This window comes from Aptenodytes patagonicus, chromosome 26 (assembly GCF_965638725.1).
Source record: "Aptenodytes patagonicus chromosome 26, bAptPat1.pri.cur, whole genome shotgun sequence".
Classification (NCBI taxonomy): domain Eukaryota; kingdom Metazoa; phylum Chordata; class Aves; order Sphenisciformes; family Spheniscidae; genus Aptenodytes; species Aptenodytes patagonicus.
The window spans coordinates 2,799,496-2,819,226 of record NC_134974.1 but is presented as its reverse complement, the minus strand read 5'-3'; the positions used below and the strand labels follow the sequence as shown (position 1 = coordinate 2,819,226).

Genomic DNA, 19,731 nt, shown 5'->3' with positions numbered 1-19,731 from the left:
CGGCCGCAGGCCCTCCCGTCCCCCCGAGGGGCCTCTGCGGTCCCCGATCCTTCAGGGACAGCGGAAGGGCCCCCGGGCCTGCAGCGGGGCGCGGGGCGGGGGCGAGGCCTCCGGTCCCGGGCACCGAGGGGCGACCCGCAGCCCACGCAGGAGAGTTCCGCCACGCACAAGATGGCGCCCGGTCGTCTCTCCCCCCCCCCCCCCCTTCCCGGCTGCTTCTGGCCACGCCCAGGGTGGCGCCGTGCCGCCCCGCCTCGGCCTACGGCGGCCGGGAGCGGCCGCTCTTCCGTCGCGCCTGCGCAGCGCGGGCCGCACCGTGACTAAGATGGAGGTCGGGGGAGCGCGGGCGCCGCCGCCGCCGTTCTGGGCCGGGGGCCCGGCCCCGGGGCAGACGTACGTTCCCGGCGGGCCCGGCCCCGCCGCCGGCGTCCTGCCCTTCACCCGGACGCTGTGAGTGCGGGAGGGGCTGAGGGGACCGGGGATGCGGGCGCTGGGAGCCCTGGGGATGGGGGGGGCCTGAAGTGGGGTCTGGGGAGGCGGAAGGGAGCGGAGGGGCTGGGGGTGCAGGGGAGGGGGCCTGGGGTCCGGGACGGGAAAACTGGGGTGACCGGAGAAACTGGGGGGAGCAGCGCGGGGGGAGCAGAGGGGGCTGGGGGGGGGGGGGGAGGAAATGGGGCTGGGGGGGGCAGGGGCCGGGCGGTGTTGGAGGCCAAAGGCCCTGGGGGAGACCGGGGCCTCGCTGGTGCCGGGGCAGCGCTGACGTTTGGGTCTTCAGGAGCCCGATGGTGACGGGCACCTCGGTGCTGGGAGTGAAGTTCGACGGGGGGGTGATCATCGCTGCAGACATGATGGGCTCCTACGGCTCCCTCGCCCGCTTCCGCAGCATCTCCAGGCTCCTGAAGGTGAACGACACCACCATGCTGGGGGCGTCCGGCGACTACGCCGACTTCCAGTACCTCAAGCAGATCATTGACCAGATGGTGTAAGTTCTCCTGTCCCGCGGGGGCTGCCGCGGCTGCCTCCCTGGCAGCTCTGGCTCAGGCCGGGCAAGCCCTGACCGCGCTGCGGTTCGTGCTGCGCTGCTCTCTCTTCCCAGTCCTCAAAGGACTGAAACGTAATTAAATGCATTCACTGAGCAGGGACGAAACTGAGCTGAAATCCCCCTTGTCGTTTGACGGTCCCTTTGGTACAAGCGTCTGTTTCCAAACTCTCTGCTGAGCGCTGTGGAGAGCCAGTTTCAGTTATTCTTTGTGGCCTGTGGCTGATTCACCTCTTGTAAGGCCTTGTTCCAAAACAGCCTGCGGGGCGTCTGCGGGAGGGTGCTCTGTCCTGCTGGTGGTGCAGCCAGAGGTGGGCTGCTGCCCTCTCACCCGGGTGGTTTCCGCCTTTTCTTAGTTGGGTGAAATTTCTACCTAAATTAGAATCGACGAGGAGCTGTTGGGAGATGGTCACAGTTACAGCCCGAAAGCCATTCATTCCTGGCTGACAAGGGTCATGTATAACCGGAGGTCCAAGATAAATCCGCTCTGGAACACCGTTGTCATCGGAGGCTACTACAATGGCGAGAGGTGAGCGAGGACGAGCGACGTGGAGCGTGTGGTGGTTACTGCGCGTCCCTCCCTGGGGCTGCTTCTCACGCCACGGGATTCAGAGAGGTCTCTGGCTGGGTGTGGCCGCTCAAAAGCCGAGTCCCTCCCCGCCACAGCCCTGCCTGTGCAGCCGCCGTGCTCACGGATCTGTCCCTTCAGCTTCCTAGGTTACGTGGACATGCTCGGCGTGGCCTACGAAGCCCCTACGCTCGCTACGGGTTACGGAGCGTACCTAGCTCAGGTAGAGCACGCTCTTGCTCGGCTGCTAAAGCGACCTCAGCGCCGGGTGACTGAGCTGTCAAGCTATTGGCTTTATTTTATTTTTTTTTTTTTCCCCAGCCGTTGATGAGAGAAGTCTTGGAGAAGAAAGCCAGCCTGACGAAGGAGGAGGCCCGTGACTTGATTGAGCGTTGCATGAAAATTCTGTATTACAGAGACGCTCGATCATTCAACAGGGTAGGTGCCCAGCTCTGGCGTGCCTTGGCTGGAGAGCTGCTGCGCGCCTCAGGCTGATGCTCCAGTCTTCACCCCAGGCCATCTTCTGTCCCCGATCTCGGGGAAACCTTGCAGCGACTCCCGAGTTGGCAGAGGTGGGGTGCGTTAAGGGATCCCGTTAGCAAAGCTGTCCTCCAGCGCCAGTCTCCCCTTGTGTCCTGCAGCCTCAGAAGAGCTGTTTGACTCTGAGCGATGCTCATCTCTGGTGTTTTCTTAGATCTGATGATGCTTCTCCCATCACTGCGGTTGTAGCATCCAGAGGCTGCGACCTTTTAGCTTTGGAAGTGTTTCTATTTACTACTACTGCCTCAACTTGCCCACCGAGCAAAAAGTAAAAACATTACTGAACGCAAAGCCACGTTAAAACGAAGTTGGTTAAAGGGCAGCTGTTACTACTGACTCCTCCTGATTGGAGCTTTCACAGGGCCCACCTTACGTTCAAGCGTGGAAGTGGGGCTTTACTGACAACTGTCAATGTTTTCTCTCCTCAGTACGAAGTAGCTATTGCAACGGAGAAAGGCGTGGAGGTGGAGGGACCCCTGACCCTGGAAGCCAACTGGGACATAGCGCACCTTGTCAGGTAATGCCCACGGATTACACACACTCTGAGCTCTTAGCCTGCGAGTCGGCAAAGCCCGAAGGCACAAAATAAAGTGGTTAATAAAGGCTGGGTGATGCGCAGCCGTTGCAGGGTAACGTCCCTGCCGCGTGCTTCAGTAGGAGTCTCCTTGATCCCCCGCTGCAGCCAGGTTCTTGAATGTGGGAGAGCGGTTGTGGCCAGCAGGAGGAAGCACTGGCTCCCCGCGCGCCGGGAGGCAGCTCTGGGCTCCGCTCTCCTTTACAGCCGAGGCCTGAAGGCGTTAGCGCGAGCTCCTTCAGGAGCGGGAAAGCTTTTTGTTGATGTACCGTCCGCTTTGCTGCCTTTGCGCTTCCTCAGAACAGATGTCGCCGACAGGCAGCACCTGATAAAAGCGAAGATGGTGATTTCGTTAGCGCAGATGTTGACCGCATCCAGGTTGTGTTGTATCCTGACCTTATCAAAATATCTTCTTGCAGTGGCTTTGAATGATCTCCGCAGAGCTGCTCCAGGCTGTCGTGCCCACGTTATCACCCTTTATATACGCTGTAAATCCGTTACTCCTTTTGAAGCTCTGATCTGACTTGTTTTGGAAATGAAATAAACCTGTTAAGACAAGCCTGTGTGTTTGGGTTGGGACTGGGTTTGTGGGATGCTCCAGAAATATTTACTTCAAGAAGCCTCCTCGTTTCAGGTGGCGACGGTTACCAACAGCTGCAAGTCCCTACTTTTGCTGGAGAAGGGCAGCAACAAAAAGTTGCTTTTGTTGTTTTCTTGACTGGGGTTTCGGTAGTTTTTAATTTACGTTAAAGGTGTAAATACACCGTCCTCCTCCCGTATCTGCCTTCCAGTCCCTCTGTCAGACAGGGATCGAGCGTGTGTGTGTATGAACGGGGTCAAGGTGCTCCCCACCTCCCCCTAACTAGCACCCACGGTCTCTCTCTGCTGGAGATGACCGTGACGATGTTTGCTTTCTCCACGCCTCCATTTTAGTAAAGGTTTCCGAGCTGCAGGTCTGTATTGCTGTGTAAGACGACTCACGAGCAGCAGCTGGAACGTTTACCCGTGGGGCTCTAGGATTAGCACGCGTCTTGGCTGGTACCTCTTTGCTAAATCTTAAATACGCGTCACTTTAAGATTTGCCCTAACGACAGAAAAACCTACTGAACTGCGACGTCTGTGATTGGGAGCACGCCGTCGTCCTGGGGGGTGTGCCGGCAACCTGGACTTAGGCGCGGCACGTACCACGCTTCTCCTGCTGCAATCGCTTGTAATCCAGACAACCAAGAATTCTGGACGGGTAAAAAGCCTCAGTCAACCTTTAAAAGCCACCTGCGGACAGAAGGAAAGCACATCTTTAAGATGTTTTCTGTTTGAAAAATAAATAAAGTATTTGTGAACCGTACACGCTTAACGGAAAAAATGTGGATCCTCCTGCCTCGGTTGAGAGCGATGGGTCTCTCGGGCGTCAGGAACGGGAGCACCACGGTGCTCCCTCAGTCCGTCGGACCGAGACGCGGAGCAGGTCCGCCAGGCATCGCCACGGGCCGGACAAGGTGGTGGTGAAACCGGGAGGGTGGAGCAGCATTTCCGAACCCAGGTCTCAAATTCAGCCGGCCGCCGGTTCCCGCGCTGCTCTCCTGTCAGGCCACGAGCGTCCGCCTGCTGCAGCGGCTGCTCCAGCCCCAGCGCTCCGGCCGCTGGGGTAGCTCTAGGACACACCGCAGCGTCGCCCCCGAGGTGCTGCACGCCAGGTCACTTCACGTAGCCTCACAACCACCACCTACGTTTTGGTTATCCTGCAGCTCTCGGCACCTATTAAATGCCCCAGTTGAAAGCACAGAGGGGGAAAATGGAGGGCGTGCGTGTGTCGATTTCAGTTTCTTCAGTTTTCTCTAATCACCCAGATGAGAATAATTAAGATCTCCCTATTTAAATTCCTATTGCTCTGCCTACCGGCAGCAAATATACTGGGGTATAAGGCCTCCGAAAATGAAAGGCGATCGTCCTTCAGCTCCCTGCAAGCAGCTAGAGACGCTGCAGCTCTGTCACAACCCCAGCTGGCTACAGGACAGTAACAAAATGGTGTTACGTGTACTCCAGATGGGGCTGAACTGGGCATTTCTTAGCCTTACACAAAATAAATTCATAAATAGTATTACGAGTGGTATTTACTACTACCCGAGATAAACAACAGTAAAAATACTTATTCAGGAGAGTATTTTATTAATGATTTTTCAGACTTTCATTTAAAAAAAAAAAAAAAAGAAAATCTCACTGGGGAGAGTAGGCTGTTCCATCGAACCTACCGTGTAGTTGAAGGGCAGGGAGGGGTTGCAGAAATGCAAATCGGACAGAACTCTGCCTCAGGTGTTAATGACATGTAAACACGTTTAATCACTATCCCATCGCTGGGTTTCTTCAGGACATGCTAAACGACTCCGGGTACGGAGAGGGAACCCAGCCTGCGACCCGGGCACAGCTCCGAGACGCGGCTCGGCGCGGAGGAGTTCATTATGCACTTCGTATTAAGCATTACGGTATCACGAGAATTAAATAGTTCTTCATAATAAAAACACATGTTTATAAATCCATTTCCCTGGTTTTATTAAATGTTCCACTTATGTACATTTTAAAGATGAACCATTTACAGGTCTGCACATGCTGCCTCCTGCTTTCCTTAGGTAATAGGGAAGGTTCACAAAACCTCTATGGAAACAGAAAGGTGCAGGTGCTTCTGAATTCCGTATGTCAAAATGCTTTCCGTTTATACCATAATACATACAATTAAAAAACCCTCAAACATGCAAATTGTAGAAAAATTTAAGCTGGCAGTGAAAAATAAAAACAAACGTCTTCTTTTTGTGCACGTCACAGTTTGTTTCATTAAATCAGATTTCTAATTCTAAGGAACGTAGTGTCTGATGCCACTGGTTAAAGCAGGTTTATCAACTACTAGTAGTTAAAAGGTCGACGTTTAATGGTCCGTACAGTCTTAACTCCCATCTACTGTACAGGAAGATCAAGACAGGCTTGACTTTCCTCTTCCACCATGTACCCTCTGTCAGTAATTCTTTGGAGCAAGGTGGGTGCCGGGTGGTTTCCCGGGTGGAGGGGAGGAACCACCGCACCGTGTCAAAAGTCAACGGGAAACCGAGAGGTTTGGGTCAGCACTGCCCCTGACTCCCTGACTGTGGATCTCAGTTCAACCCCAGTTCAAAGTGTCGTGGCTCCCAAGAAGCGTTGCTGGCATTGAACAGGCAAAATGCTGTCGCTTGTGTTTTTTACCCCGCGTCCAAATTCACAAGCAAAATAGTTACTCTTCTTTTTAAAAAGGAAAAAAAAAACAAAAACAAAAAACAAAAAAACCAAACCAAACCCAATCTTAATGGCCAATTATAGAAGGTTCACACATTAAAGCAGTAACTCATATCTAAATTTTCCACAGAAACCTAAATCTCTGGGTCAAGTGTTAAAAAAAAAAAAATCTGTGTTAAGACAACCAAAAAGATTTATATACTGGTTCATTAGCTACATATTTTTTTTCCTTTCTTTAGAAATGGTCACATTGACAATGTATAATTCAAAACATTTCTGCACAATAAAAACAGAAAACTATGATACAGTGAGGTAAAGAAAACGCAAAAATATTCACCCACAATATATTTTCAGAAAATACCAACACAGTGATTTTTCTTTTAAAAAAGCACAAAACTTATAAATGAACAGCATAAATGGCTATTTATCTGAGTGATCGCCTACGAGTTTCCTAAACCCACAAATCCACAGGGAAGTGTAATGGTCTCATCCAACATTTATTTAAAAAATAACCCTTTCTGGATCACGATTCGCAGATCAGTGCTCAGATTTCCATCAGATCCAAGTCAGCATCTTCAAAGCCATAGAACGACTCAGTCTCACTTTCCCCTTCGAAGAGCTGATGGAGGATTTCTGGGTCTGCAGATTCCTCGGCTTGGGTCCGATCCTGGACCTCAGCCGCCGCCTCCTCCTGCTGCTCATCGTTCAGCTTCAGCTGCTCCTCCAGAGAGGCAATCAGCTCCTCCTGCATGTCGGCGTTGCGCGTGGGCGAGTTGGCTGTGCCGTCCGGACCGGGCAGCACGCTGGCCACCAGGAAGGACTGCTGCACGAGTTCGGGAGAGTCACTAATGACCTCCAGGACCTCTGCCAGCCAGCATAACACCAGCTGCAGAAGAATGTCCGAGTCGCACGTGGAGTCCGCCATTTCCTTGGCTTGCTCTTTCCACTTTTTATGCAAGAAATTTTTCACAGTCCTTTTTATACAAACATCTAGAGGTTGGATTTTGGAGCTGCAGCCAGCAGGGACAACAGCCGGCAGAGTGCTGGACGCACTCAGCAAGGACAGTACTTCTTCCGAGAGGTGTGTTCGGTGACAATCCAGCACGAGCATGCCCTTGCTGTTCTGACACTCCGTGTGCTTCTGCCACACTCTGGACGACCACAACTCCATGACTTCGTCGTCGCTGTATCCGTTCTCCTTTGCCTCCAACATGATAGATTCTGGCACATTGGCGGGCTGCTGTACGTGACCCCTGTAGAAGACCAGCGTTGGGAGAACACTTCCGTCGGCGAGGATCGTGAGGACAACGTCGCACCAGGGCTCCCCGGTTCCCACCGTCTGCAAAGCGTTCTCCTTCCTGTCATCGCTGCTCAGCACCTCCACGTCGAGGAAGAGAGAGATTTCGTCGATGGCCGCGATCATGGAGAGAGGCAGGTCTTGAGTGTGGATTTGCCGCTGCACAAACTCGATGAAGCAACTGGCGTTGTCCTCTACGTCTTTGGGGAGAGGGTGAGCCACTGCCCTTCGAGTATGCGTGCTGAGGTTGTGCCGTAGCATGAACCTCACTGCCCACTCATAGGAGATCTTGAAGCCACCTTCAAGGGATCGGCCAATCTTGGTGGCTTTCTGGAAGAGAGTCTCCTCATTCACAGGCAGCTGCTGCTCTCTCTGTGTGAGGACCCATTCGGCTAGTTTCTCTTCAGCCTCTAAGCTGAGGTACTTGCCCTCTGACAGGGACGCCAAGTTCTCTTCTTGGAAAGCTTGAAACCTTCGTAGCCAGCGCTTGATCCGCCTCTGAGGATTTCGGAAGTGCTCTGCAGCCTGTTCAGTGTTGCAGCACAAAGCAAACAGTACAACTCGCAGCTTTTTTACCGACAGCTGCTCCTTTTTGCTTGCAGGCTCCGGCTCCTTTGTTGGCTGCTCATCTTCTTGAGCATCAATATTTAAGCACTCTTCTTCCTGGCAGACCACAGGTCTGTTGTAGACTGCTGGTGCCAGTTCAGGCTCCAGGTCATCTTTCGCAGGTAACATAGACTTTGTTTTCACAGTAGCAGCTTTACTTGGGGAATAGGTAGGACATGTATTCTTCATGCTTTTGTCCTGGGGCTGAATGTGCCTTGAAGGGAGAGAACAGAGGACCTTCTTAAAACCGAGAAAATAAAGCTGCTGAGGGAAAACAAACAAACAGGGGAAAAAAAAGCCAACCCCACAAACTGAAACAGATGATGGCAGATAAGAGTTTACAAACAGTTTACCTGGAATGTGATATCCAAGTAGGCCCTGTTAAGACAAACAAAACAACAAAAACATTTGTAGCTTAGCAAACAAACACGAAGTCAGTGCAAACAAACAAGTTCTCTTACAGAGAGGGGGATCAGCATCCCTCTGGTGTCTGTTAGTCTGAAGCATCCCAATATGCTGTAGGAACAGCTAATGCTCATCCATCCGTCCAAGCCCCAACCTCCTCCCACACCCAAACTAACAAGTGAAGACCGCTGAAAGGGGCAGAGCCGCACTCATCAGCCATCGTTAGAGACAAACAGCAAAAACCCCACATCCGTTTGAAATAAGAACAGGAGTTTGGTTAGGAAAGCTCAGCTTTGGCCAGATCCTTGCAGGCAATGGCCGTAAGTTTTGCAAGTTGCAGTAATTCACAGCAAATGGCTGGAACGCCACTTTTAGGCTCTATTCAAACCCCAGCACCAGCAGCTGCCTAAGGCCTCCTGGTGTCATGGAGGTACAATGATGTCTCAGAGGAACAGAGGAACTCGCTGAAGCCCTCGGCATTGTCTCTCCCTGGGAAGATCTCATGAGAACAGCAGTTACCAGTGACACAGCTGAGCTCCAGGCACAGCAGCCTCACTTAAAGCTTAACTCTCCAATCTCCATAACAATGAAGCCTCATTCAGGCAGTTACAGAAGGTCCCTAACACTACATTTTATTAGAACTCAGGACTCGGTAAGTGCTCAGCCCAATGCTAAACAAAGATGTATTTGACCTGGAGTCTATGAACTGATGTATTATGTCCTGCTTTAGTTTTTTGCAACTTTTCTGCTCCTTTTCAAACTCTTACCTCGGAAAATAATGTTACTAAACTCGTGTGATGGATTGAAGACCAGATGTTTGGCCATTGCATCACCCTCAGATGTTACAAAGAGACAAGAGGAACAGGACAGCTTTACACCACTGGAAGGGGGGGGGGGGGAGAAAAAAAAAAAAAAGAGAGAAGTGAGCTTAGTATCAGCATCAGATATGAAAATATGTACACCCTCTCACTAACAATTAGAAAAAAAACCCGTCACCCTCCAGTGCATACAGGCAGTGCCCCCGCCCCAAAACATTAACTCCCACTGGAAGGCAATGGGAGTCTCAACATATTGCCATTAATTCAACATATTTTCCTGTGTGGCAAAAAAAATAAACAGAGCTTCTTCAGAAGCAGATCATGAAAGAACAGAACTGGAAGATCAGAAAGTGAATGCACATTAGATTCCCAGGTGATTAAAATAAGATGACGAGTTTTCCATTACCAGGCAGTATAGTTTTTAAACAAAGCCAAGTATTTTGGACTCTTCCGAGGAACATGGTTGCTGTAAGACAAAAGAGTTTAAGTGTCAGAATTATTCTGGGTATTTAAAGAGCTATAAAACCATGCAAAATACAGCACGTTTACAAAGACAGACCCAATCCCGAGTTTAGTAATATTTTGTCTGCCAGTGTTGTATTCAAGGAAATGAAAACTGTGTGTCCAAATAAAAAAACCCTGTACAATAACATTTAAAAATGCCCAGATTTTGGTGTAACTCTTCTACCATCCTGTTCTGTGGTCTATCCACGGTCCCATACAGACCACAGGCTTGTAGAAGCATGGCACAGTTTGTTTTTCCTTTTTAAAATTTTTAAATTATTAAATCTCAGAATTTTGCAAGAAATCCTAGGAGCACTGAAAAATGAGAGTTTTCTGCAGCAGCATGCAGTGCACATGTCATTAGCTACAATACTGATAGTTTGGAATGCATCTCAGCTCTTGCGCTCAGTTTTCTCATCTCATTTGAAAGCCACCACCCACGTCTGTGCTGATACAGAATACATGTCCAGTGTCTTACCAACCACTGCAGTGAACTGGAATTTCCCGATACCCCTTTCTTACAGCGCAGACAGAGAGAGAGGTGCTACTGCATTCAGGCAGGAGGAATTTCTACTACAGTGTTCAAAGAATCACACATACTTGATCATGTGGTTGGCATAAGCTCTGGAGCAGCAAGTGCTGTAGCGACATAGCGAACAGTGCACATAGGTGGGAAAGTGGTTTGGGAAGTCGGGGATTTCGAAGCTGCACTCCAGACAAGTCTGCCTCCCCAGGACACTCCTGAAGATAAGAGGGATATTTTCATTAGTGTCTGAACAGGTATCTCTGGAGTTGTAACAATCATCAGGACAGAGAAGAATTTAACGACACGTAAACTTTCAGAAGCCTGCAGTCAAAGTAGTCTCATCTTGTGCCCTAGCTTCCTAGGGTGCCTCGGTGCCCGGCTAAACATTTCCCGTTTGTTGTAGTCAGGAGTATACAATTTAAGAGTGGGCAATAAATAAAAAGAAGAATTAAAAAAATAGCGAAGACAAGGCAGCAGGACACAGGATGGGCAGAAAGCCCTTATGCTGATGAAATTCCATTGTTTCTACAAAAGCGCCTAGCTAATTCTGTATTTCGCAGTTTCACCTTAAGGGCTTTCATAACATGACTTAATCCTGGTTTTGTGGGAAGCTAGATTCTCCTGGCATAAAGTTTCCTTGGCAACTGGTAAGACAGAGCTGTCCAGTGCCGAGGATCGTATTACCCATCACTGTGGCATTAAAAAGCTAACTACATTTCCTTTAAAATCTTTTTTAATTTGAAATTTAGCAAAACGTTCTGACATTTTTTTGACCGCTCTCTTCTGGACGTTCCTCTGGACAGGCGGGTACAGGAAGATGGGCTGGGGATCGGTAGAAGATGACAGCGGAGTGGTTTCCTGTCCAGTGCCCTGCGGCATGTCATTTGAAGATATTGGCACTGTCCGTGGCTGTCCTCTAGATGCCCTGATTGTAACCTGCAGAAAACAGATACACCCATACCTCCTAAAACACAAGGGCAGAAGTGATCTATCCAAATTCAGACTCCTCTGTTTGGAGCAGTCTTTCAGACTCTTCGCAGAGAATAAAGAGGTGCTCCTAGGACATGATTCGTCCAACCCAGGGCAGCAGTAGCCTAAAAGAGGACACACGACTCGAGCCCCAGAAGTGCCTGTTTGTCCCTAACGACTACAGAGGGCGTCCAGACAGCTAGTTCAGATACCTTCACTTGTAGACACCTCAGTTAGGAGAGCTTAACCTTTGGCATGCCACTTTCACCTCCTCTCCCTCACTTACTGTTTCTATGAAGTATCTGATTAACTAAACACACACACACAACACGGACGGAATACAAAGTGTTTTTCTGTCCCAGTGAGTGTGGTTCAAGCGATGCAGATGAAGCAAACATCAGTTTTGCAGTGCTTAATAAATACACACCAATACAGGCGCTACAGGCATTTCCTGAGGAAACAGAGGACAGAGGCCTGCTGTTAACTTGGATTTCTTACCTTGGTTCCAGGTTTCAATCCTTCTAATTGTTTGGGCTTTCGGAAAGTTTTGTGGTGCTGCAGCTTGTGTTCAATTTTATCCTTGGCAAATAGGAACTGGAGTCTACACTTGTTGCAATGATAAACACTCTTCTTCTAAAGCAAACACAAATGAAATTATTTCATTTTAGAGAAACAGAAGTCACAACACAGCAGGGTTTTTTGTTTAAAAGAAAAAGCAGAAGGAAAAAACCCAAACAACCCCCCGTAAAACCAACCACTCTTCCCCTCTTCGAAACCAAAGGCATCCCCTTTTTTCTTTAGTATCTGAAAGTCCCTCCCCGCCAAGCCCCATATCTTGGGTGTTTTGGTTTTAAATTTTTTGTTTGTTTTGGGTTTTTTCAATTAAAGTCATCAGGCTCTGCAGAGACACCAGACCTGGAAGTACCATGGAACAAGTCTGACCTAGCTTGTTTAAGCCAAAGTAAGGCACACTAACAGAGCAGTGCGTGGGGCAACATTCCTTCAGAAGTTGCCTTGCCTCTGCCTCTTATGGGAGTCAGCGAAGGACTTCAGGGGCAAATCAATTTGGGCACTTGGTAAGAGTGCTACATTTCTATATTCTGAAAGTACACTTCAGCTACACCCACATAAAATATGTTGTCAATACAGCCAACATATATGGAAACAGAACACCGAGCTACGAAAATTACATTCACTTGTGTGCATACAGTATTATTTACTTATTTATTACCTGGAGATAGAAAAATTTAAAACCCAAATGAACATAGAGCCCACTGTTGGTTAATCATCACACGAAGCAAACACAGACCAGCAAAACATGCTTTTTTCTGCTAAGTGACAACAATCTGCGCTACTCCCAAAGGAGCAATGCCTCTTCTCTTCAGCACAATCCCTATGAAAGGTCTGGAACGACAGCATGCAAATTGCTTTTGTTTTGGAGTGAATACAGCATCTACTAAGCCCCCTCTTTCAACCAAGTTTTCTTTCTTTCTGTTTTTATTCCAAGCAAATGCTCAACTAATCACATGCTTACTACCCACTGAATCTCTGTGGAGAGGGAACCGCCTTGAACAAAAAGAGACTACAGCCCTGACATAGTACCTGGTGCCTCATGAAGTGCTGTTGGAAAGCATTGCCGTTCTTAAAGACTTTGAGACAGTAAGGACAGAGCAGGTGCCGTGTGTCTTCGTGGATCATTCGGAAATGGCTATCCACTTCAGAATAGAGCGATGAACGATACTGACAGACCTATAGGAGTGGACGGAAACAATTAACAGTGAAATAACATAGGAACCTATCTCACATCCACCATTGCAACATGGAGATCTTAGCAGCAACGCCCAGATCCCCAAAGATACTTATCAGTGGAGTTTAGGAACCAGGTCCTAAAGAACCTGCTAGCTTATTCCAACTGTAAGATACTAAATCAAGCAGTGTGTATTCAGAGTAGTTTGGAGGAACAGATTTGAACTACTTGTATAAAAGAAAGTACTGACAATTCAAGCTCCAGTTCCAAGAAAAAAAGGAAAAAAAGGGAGAGACAGTCAATGCAAAGCAGTTGGAATATATTAAAGAGCAGTTTCTTCAGGGTCTATGTAAAATGCAGAATTTGGAACATAATCTGTTTTAACATAACATATTTTAGAAGGTTCTTCTCTGTTTTTTCTTTTTGGAGGGACAGTGTTAGGACCTCTGGGTGGAGATGACACGTTCAGAATCGATGCAAGCACAAATCTCATGGCAACAGAGTGTCAAGAAAAGGTATCACACAAGCAACATAATCTCATCTGCTCCAGAGTGACAACTTCTCTTTATGGCACAGCAATTTGCCTGCAGGCCCTGGGAGGAAAAAAAAAATTAGGCTCTGAATGCCACTGGGACTAAACAAACGTCTTATCAAGCTGATCCAGCTTCAGAGTGCTGGGAACCGGTGGCAAATATTCAGCTACTCATGCTGCCCTAATAGCCACTGGACTTCTCTAAGTCCACACCTGGAAAAAAACGCAATGGGCTCCACAGCACTGTTGCATGGCCCAAGTCTGTTTTGGACCCCTGTGAGCCAAGCATTATGAACGCTACACCAAAAGTTTTTTCACTTTGCTGAAAAGTGCCAGATTTCCTCTTATTCTCTAGTATGCATTTATGAAGTCCAGCCCCTAAACCGCTTTTAATACCTGACAAACATAGGGCATCTCCCCAGGCTTGTGAGTGTCCTTCATGTGCTGTAGGAACATTGGCTCACTCTCGAATGCCCATTCGCAAATCTTGCACTTTGCTGCAAAAGAAAGGAAAAGCAGGTAACAGCTGGGGGACAAAAAACCCCCCATGTTAAAACATACCAAAGAAACTTGTAACTGGTAGTGTAACAGCTTAAAACAAAAGAAAACCAACCAACCTAACAAAAAAAACCCCCAAACCCACCCAAAAACTAGCTCTCAACTCTTTTAATTGGGTAGATGATGAAATATATTCTGAGAGGTTTCCAAAAGGCAGCAAAAATTCTCTTAAACAAAATGGTGGGTACAACAAGTAGGAAGGCGTCCTAACAAGGAAACTGCAAGTGATTTTAAATCTGATGTCAACCTACTGGTAAAAATTAGATTCTACCATGACATTACTACTGAACTTGATCTTTAAAATACTTTTGACAGTAAGTTTGCAGAAACGTAATTTAGATGGATTTTTCTGCTGGCCTACAAAACCAAGGCACCAAGGGGCAAGGCAGAACAGACACTCCTTTCTCAATGGATTTGCAGCTAATAAAAGATAGAAACCCTCTTAAACCTAAACAAACGACAACAGCAAATCAACTTACTTGTTGACTCATAGGGACTGTGGACATTCTCTAAGTGGCACTGTAGCTGAAACGGAGTGGAGAACTGCCTGTAACAATGCTGACAGATGGTGTGGACATCTACCTCTCCATTCTGCTGATCCAGTTCAACGTGGTGCTTCATGTGATTCATAAACCTTATGGAGGTGAAGAGAAAGTGTGTGAACAGAAATGCAAATGTTTAGCACCTGTAACCCTGAAAGCATCATGACCGCTACACCAGAAGTTTTTTTTAACAGCATTAAGATGTCTCCTTCTTGCTCTTCCCATCAAAAGCAAGCAAAACCTCCTTCTATCTGGCAACCTCCCGCTCCCTAAGCCTAGGGGAAGTGAGAGAACAGATTTTGCAGTACAGAGGCTGTACTACTTGCTTTTGAGCGCTTCTGACCCAAACCAAGCATTCCACTGATGATGACAAAACACTTCAACTTATCACAATAGAACAACATAGTGGCTGGCTCAGACGAATACACTATTTCATAAGAATATTTTCTCCCTCTGTTGAAAAAGCATTGAAATAAAGATAAGAAGAGCAGTTCTTCAAGAAGAATTATTTCCTATTATCTAGCAATGAGCAAACGAGACTTCTCTGCTGAAGAATATAAATGCAATTATTCTAACCACGCAGTCTTCTTACAACTTTCACCCTGACTGAACTGTGTCACGATGGGCAAATCTCTCCCTTTTGTGCTTCAGTTCTGGTCTTAAGCTACAATATGGGAAAGCTGTAGGGTCGGAGAGACTGATGCTTACAACTCATTTTTACTTCTGCAGATCAGAGGTATTCAGAACACTGTACGCTGTTCTTGAGGCACATTGCATTCGTCTTACCGTATGTTGTTCTTTAGCCTCTTGGTGCAGTGTGGACACCTGAAGGAAGTTGGAACCTTGGGGAAGTTCAGTAGCTGGCTCACTTTGCCACCATCTCTGCCGTAGTAGAAATCATCTACTAACATAATGAGCTTACTTTGGGATGAGTCAACTACGTTTTCACTTGGCTCTGGAGCTTTAGCAGGTGGGGACAGGGCAGGGATAGGAGTAGAAGAGGGTGGTGAAGCAACAGCTGTAGTTTTTTCTGGAGATGAAGGTTTTGCAGATTGAATATTTGGTTCAGATTCTAGAGATTTTCTCTTCTTGAGGAATTCAACCATTTCAGGGCAGCAGTACTAAAAGGAAAAAAACAACCAACACAAAAAAACCCCGCACATTAAACTGTATCTAGGAAGAACTATATATACTATTAAACAGACAAAGACTAACCAGTACTAAGAAAAGACAGAGGAACTCTAGGAAACTCTTGAGGAAAGAGTAATGCAGAGTCAAATATCTGATTTTCTGTTTTGATTGTTTACTGATATGTAAGATTAGAAAATAAATGCATCTCCTGGCACCAACAGGACATAAAACTGAGGTCCTGCCTACTTCCAGTGAGGGATGCTGTGGAAGGTCTTCCAACGGCGTCTCCTTTGCCTCTCACTTTCTCCCAGTCATATTCTTCCCTTTCACAGAAGTCCCTGATCTAGGGAGAACTATTCTTTGCTCTCCACAATCACAAGCATTAACTGCTCATCTTAGAATGGTTACTTACACACATATGTCCTCTTAAAGCTTCAGTGACTCGAAACTGAGCATCACATCTTGGGCAGACCTTCCTGCCACCATCTTGCAAATCAAATGTGGGAATAGGAGATGAACTGACTGTAACAGGAAAAACACAAAACAAGAAAAATAGAATCCTTACACTTCATCTTAAATCCAGGCAACCTTTTTGGCATACTGAAATACTTCCGTTTCAAGAGCTGTACTTTTAACTACGAACTAGACTGGAAGAGGCATGAAAAAAGGCAAAAGTATGCAAACTTCTGACAATCTGTATGACAAAACATACCCCCCAGTAGCTAGAATAAGAATAGCAGTGTCTCAAAATCAGACTTCATAAATAAAAAAAATTTTAAAAAAAGGAAAAAAGGTCAGCTCAACTCATCTCCCCTTTTTCTTTAATCGTTTGTTTGGTTTCTTTAATCATTTGTTTGCTTTGGTTTTCCATCAGACTAAAATGCCTCATCTTCACATCCAGCTGTAGCAAGAAACTCAGAATACAGATGACATGAAATGTACCTTAAATCAACTTTTGGACTCCCAAACACCTTAGGAAGGTGCTTTTTTGGAAGAAGAGAAGCAAAGATTTTATCCTTTTGCCTCCTTGTGTAGAGTATTTCAGGTGTGTGTATTCTCAAGATGGCAGCATGCACACCAATAATTTTGAATGCAAAATAGTGTATGCAAGCAAATATCCACAAACAAAATATAATCACTGGATAAAAATGTACAGAAAGAGATGAAGAAATTAATAGCAGAGCTTTTCAAGTGTTTATCCCTGTTATGAAATCTCAGTAGTTACAGGCTAGCACTTTTTTACTCCAGAAAATAAAACTTCTGAATTCTCAGTAGAATCAATCAAGTTAAGATAGCTGCTATAGACCATACCTTTTAATGATGACGACGATGACGACGACTCTGAAACACTAGATCTCTGGGAACCATGCACAGGGCTGCTGTTGGAAACCACCAGCGGGCCAGGGCTCTGTCCTAACGAAGGAATGGTGTTCAGGGTATTCACTAGCTTAGCAACCTCATTGCTGTTCTCACCAGTCACTCCAGGTCTCTTTACAGTCACAAAGCTTGCAATACTCACTGCCAAGGGAACGGTAATACAAGAACACTAATAAGGAATCAGTAAGATCTGATCCACTGTGTGAATCCTGCCCCCATCTAGTATGCCTTGTTCTTGCTCTTCTACCTTGAGTCTCCAAAGATGACTAAGCCATCAATTATCCTGTCCAGTAATGCGAAGGCTGGCAAGACTGGGAAAGTAAATTTCCCTAACCTTCCAGATCACACTCCAAGATATGAGCCAAGTCCCACGATGAACTAAACAGGATACTGATGGTCACAAAAATTATTTGTATTTCTTTTCTAAATGCAGCTGTATATGATTACGGCCGCTTAAAGCTAAAAATAACCTGACTACTTGCTGTGTGAAGAAGTCTTTTTCTTCCTTTTTAAATGGTTTGTCACTATTCTTGAGCAATCATTTCACTCATGAATTCATCCAACATTCAAAAAAAAAAAAAAAGAGCAACATGGTTAGTTTCTGCTTGTGTTCATCATCTATTTAACTTTACAAAATACAAGTGATTAACAAATAGTATTTTTCACTTTTGGGGACTTCTAACTGATGGTCTCAGAACATTCTACAACACAAAATTTAACTAGTTCTCAAACCAAACTGGACATGATGGCAGGATTATCCTCATTTTCCAGGTTGGTAAGAAACGAAGCGTGAGTCAGTGACAGAGGCAAAAATAGAACCCAGGAGTTCTGACTCAACTTCTGTCTTTTAGCTGCTACGCCGTATGTTTGAAGATCAAATTATAGACAGTGTTATACACTCGAGTCCCCTTGCTTTTCCATGGCAAGTCTTACCTAATTTGGGGTTAGTAGCTTGACTGGACTGCCCTGGCTGCTGCACAGTTAACTGTCCAAGTGTTGTTGGTTGCGTTGCAGTAGGAGTTGTGGAGGTGCTGGGAGTGGACTTACTTTGCTGTTGTGCCTGGGACTGTGGTACAGTGCTCCTGATGGTAAGCGTGGCCGGAATGACCGTAGTGAAAGTGTTGGTGGTGGGTCGGACCGGCATGGTTGTACCTGGTCTCACCTGGGCCATTTGAGAGAACACCTGAGGAACTCCAACTGTTGGTTTTACAAACTGGGTACCTGGGGCTTCAAAAACAAGTGAACAAACAAGGTAGATCAAGTAATCGAATTCCATTCCTTGCACAGTAATAACCGAGTGCAACCTATTTTCCAACACTGCTGAGCTCCCAAAATTCCCAGTAATTTCAGTGGAAGTTTTAAGAGTTCAAACACCTTAATTTCACTTCCCAAGCAGACTAAAACTGAACACGACAGAGTGAAGACTGTATTTACAACTTTTTTTAGGTGGAATTTTCCAAAAGGCTCAAGTAGCTTACGAGCATAAATCCTGCCGACTTTATGGGGTTCACAGTCCTAGTCACTAGGCTCAATGGAAACTCATGGAAGACTTCTTATGGCAGGACAAGGGTGATCCTACAGTTGCAAATTAGTTTGCGATACGAGGCTTTGGAGGTTCGTTCTGGGGAGAGTGAAAGGTGACTCATCACTAGCATGGTTGCTTTGTTATAAGGCAGGTGTCCGGTGACACATGAGTTCTTAGGCTTTCTGATGGTGCATGACAGGATCCGGTAGCAGAAATGAGCGTTAGAAAAATCATCCTCAGGGTGAGGCTTGGTTTCCAGGCAGTTACCCAGCACTAGCATGGCATGGGGAGATCTTGAAAAGAAGGAAGAGGGGTGGTCATGGGCTGGGACTTTGGAATTAAGTTAACTGAGGAGGCTTTTTGAAGAAGCTAGATTATATGGGGCTCTGAGAGGCAGATATTCCTTCCAGCTGGAAGTCCCCTACTCTGCAAAGTGGTTTGTTACTACGATCAAAGGGCCTACTCTCTGCTGCAAACTGACTAGCAGAATTAGAGCCACAAATAGGGACAAATCTCACCTACTACAGAACTGAACCTCCCCCTCTTTACAGCTACTAGATATGCAGGTGCGTCCTGGTTTTGGCTGGGATACAGTTAATTTTCTTCCTAGCAGCTGGTGTAGTGCTGTGTTTTGGATTTAGCATGAGAATAATGTGATAACACACCGATGTTTCAGTTGTTGCTAAGCAGTGTTTATACTAAGTCAAGGACTTTTCAGCTTCCCATGCTCTGCCAGCGAGGAGGCTAGAGATGCACAAGAAGCTGGGAGGGGGCACAGCCAGGACAGCTGACCCAAACTGGCCAAAGGGATATTCCATACCATACAGCATCATGCAGAACAAAAAAACCCAGGGGGAGTTGGCTGGGGGGGGGGGGGGGGGGCATGGCCGCTGCTCGGGAACTGGCTGGGCATCAGTCAGCAGGTGGTAAGCAACTGCATTGTGTATCACTTATTTTGTATATTCTTTTATCATTATCATTATTATTATTATTATTATTTCCCCTTCCTTTTCTGTCCTATTAAATTGTCTTCATCTCAACCCACAAGTTTTACTCCCCCCCCCCGATTCTCTCCCCCATCCCACTGGGGGGCAGTGAGCGAACGGCTGCGTGGTGTTTAGCTGCCTGCCAGGTTAAACCACAACAAGGTGAAATACAGATTTCAAATATAATTTTTTTTGTTTGTTTTTTTTAACCCTTGGTACTCTAAAAAGG

At 46.9% G+C, this 19,731-nt stretch overlaps 2 protein-coding genes across 5 annotated transcripts in view; one reads left to right on the top strand and one right to left on the bottom strand.

Annotated features, from left to right (window-relative positions):
• Positions 1-305: 305 nt before the first annotated feature.
• On the top strand, positions 306-3,279 carry PSMB4 (proteasome 20S subunit beta 4). Its single transcript, XM_076360210.1, has 7 exons — positions 306-450; positions 776-982; positions 1,422-1,568; positions 1,749-1,830; positions 1,929-2,045; positions 2,576-2,664; positions 3,141-3,279. The coding sequence occupies exons 1-7, from the start codon at positions 326-328 to the stop codon at positions 3,151-3,153; spliced, it is 780 nt and encodes a 259-aa protein (XP_076216325.1). The 5' UTR covers positions 306-325; the 3' UTR covers positions 3,154-3,279.
• A 1,972-nt stretch (positions 3,280-5,251) lies between these two features.
• Positions 5,252-19,731, bottom strand: part of POGZ (pogo transposable element derived with ZNF domain) — a 40,407-nt gene continuing 25,927 nt past the window's right edge. For 2 of the 4 annotated variants that reach the window (XM_076359970.1, XM_076359969.1), the window contains exons 5-18: positions 17,925-18,218; positions 16,926-17,132; positions 16,027-16,136; positions 15,270-15,604; positions 14,421-14,575; positions 13,780-13,880; positions 12,707-12,853; positions 11,603-11,737; positions 10,899-11,071; positions 10,210-10,350; positions 9,512-9,571; positions 9,055-9,167; positions 8,236-8,260; positions 5,252-8,096 (exon numbers count right to left, since the gene is read on the bottom strand). In XM_076359970.1, coding sequence (XP_076216085.1) covers positions 6,524-8,096; positions 8,236-8,260; positions 9,055-9,167; positions 9,512-9,571; positions 10,210-10,350; positions 10,899-11,071; positions 11,603-11,737; positions 12,707-12,853; positions 13,780-13,880; positions 14,421-14,575; positions 15,270-15,604; positions 16,027-16,136; positions 16,926-17,132; positions 17,925-18,218 — 3,569 coding nt within the window. In that variant the 3' untranslated portion in view covers positions 5,252-6,523. The remainder of the gene's footprint in view (positions 8,097-8,235; positions 8,261-9,054; positions 9,168-9,511; positions 9,572-10,209; positions 10,351-10,898; positions 11,072-11,602; positions 11,738-12,706; positions 12,854-13,779; positions 13,881-14,420; positions 14,576-15,269; positions 15,605-16,026; positions 16,137-16,925; positions 17,133-17,924; positions 18,219-19,731) is intronic. The other 2 variants (XM_076359971.1, XM_076359972.1) reach the window with 2 other exon arrangements.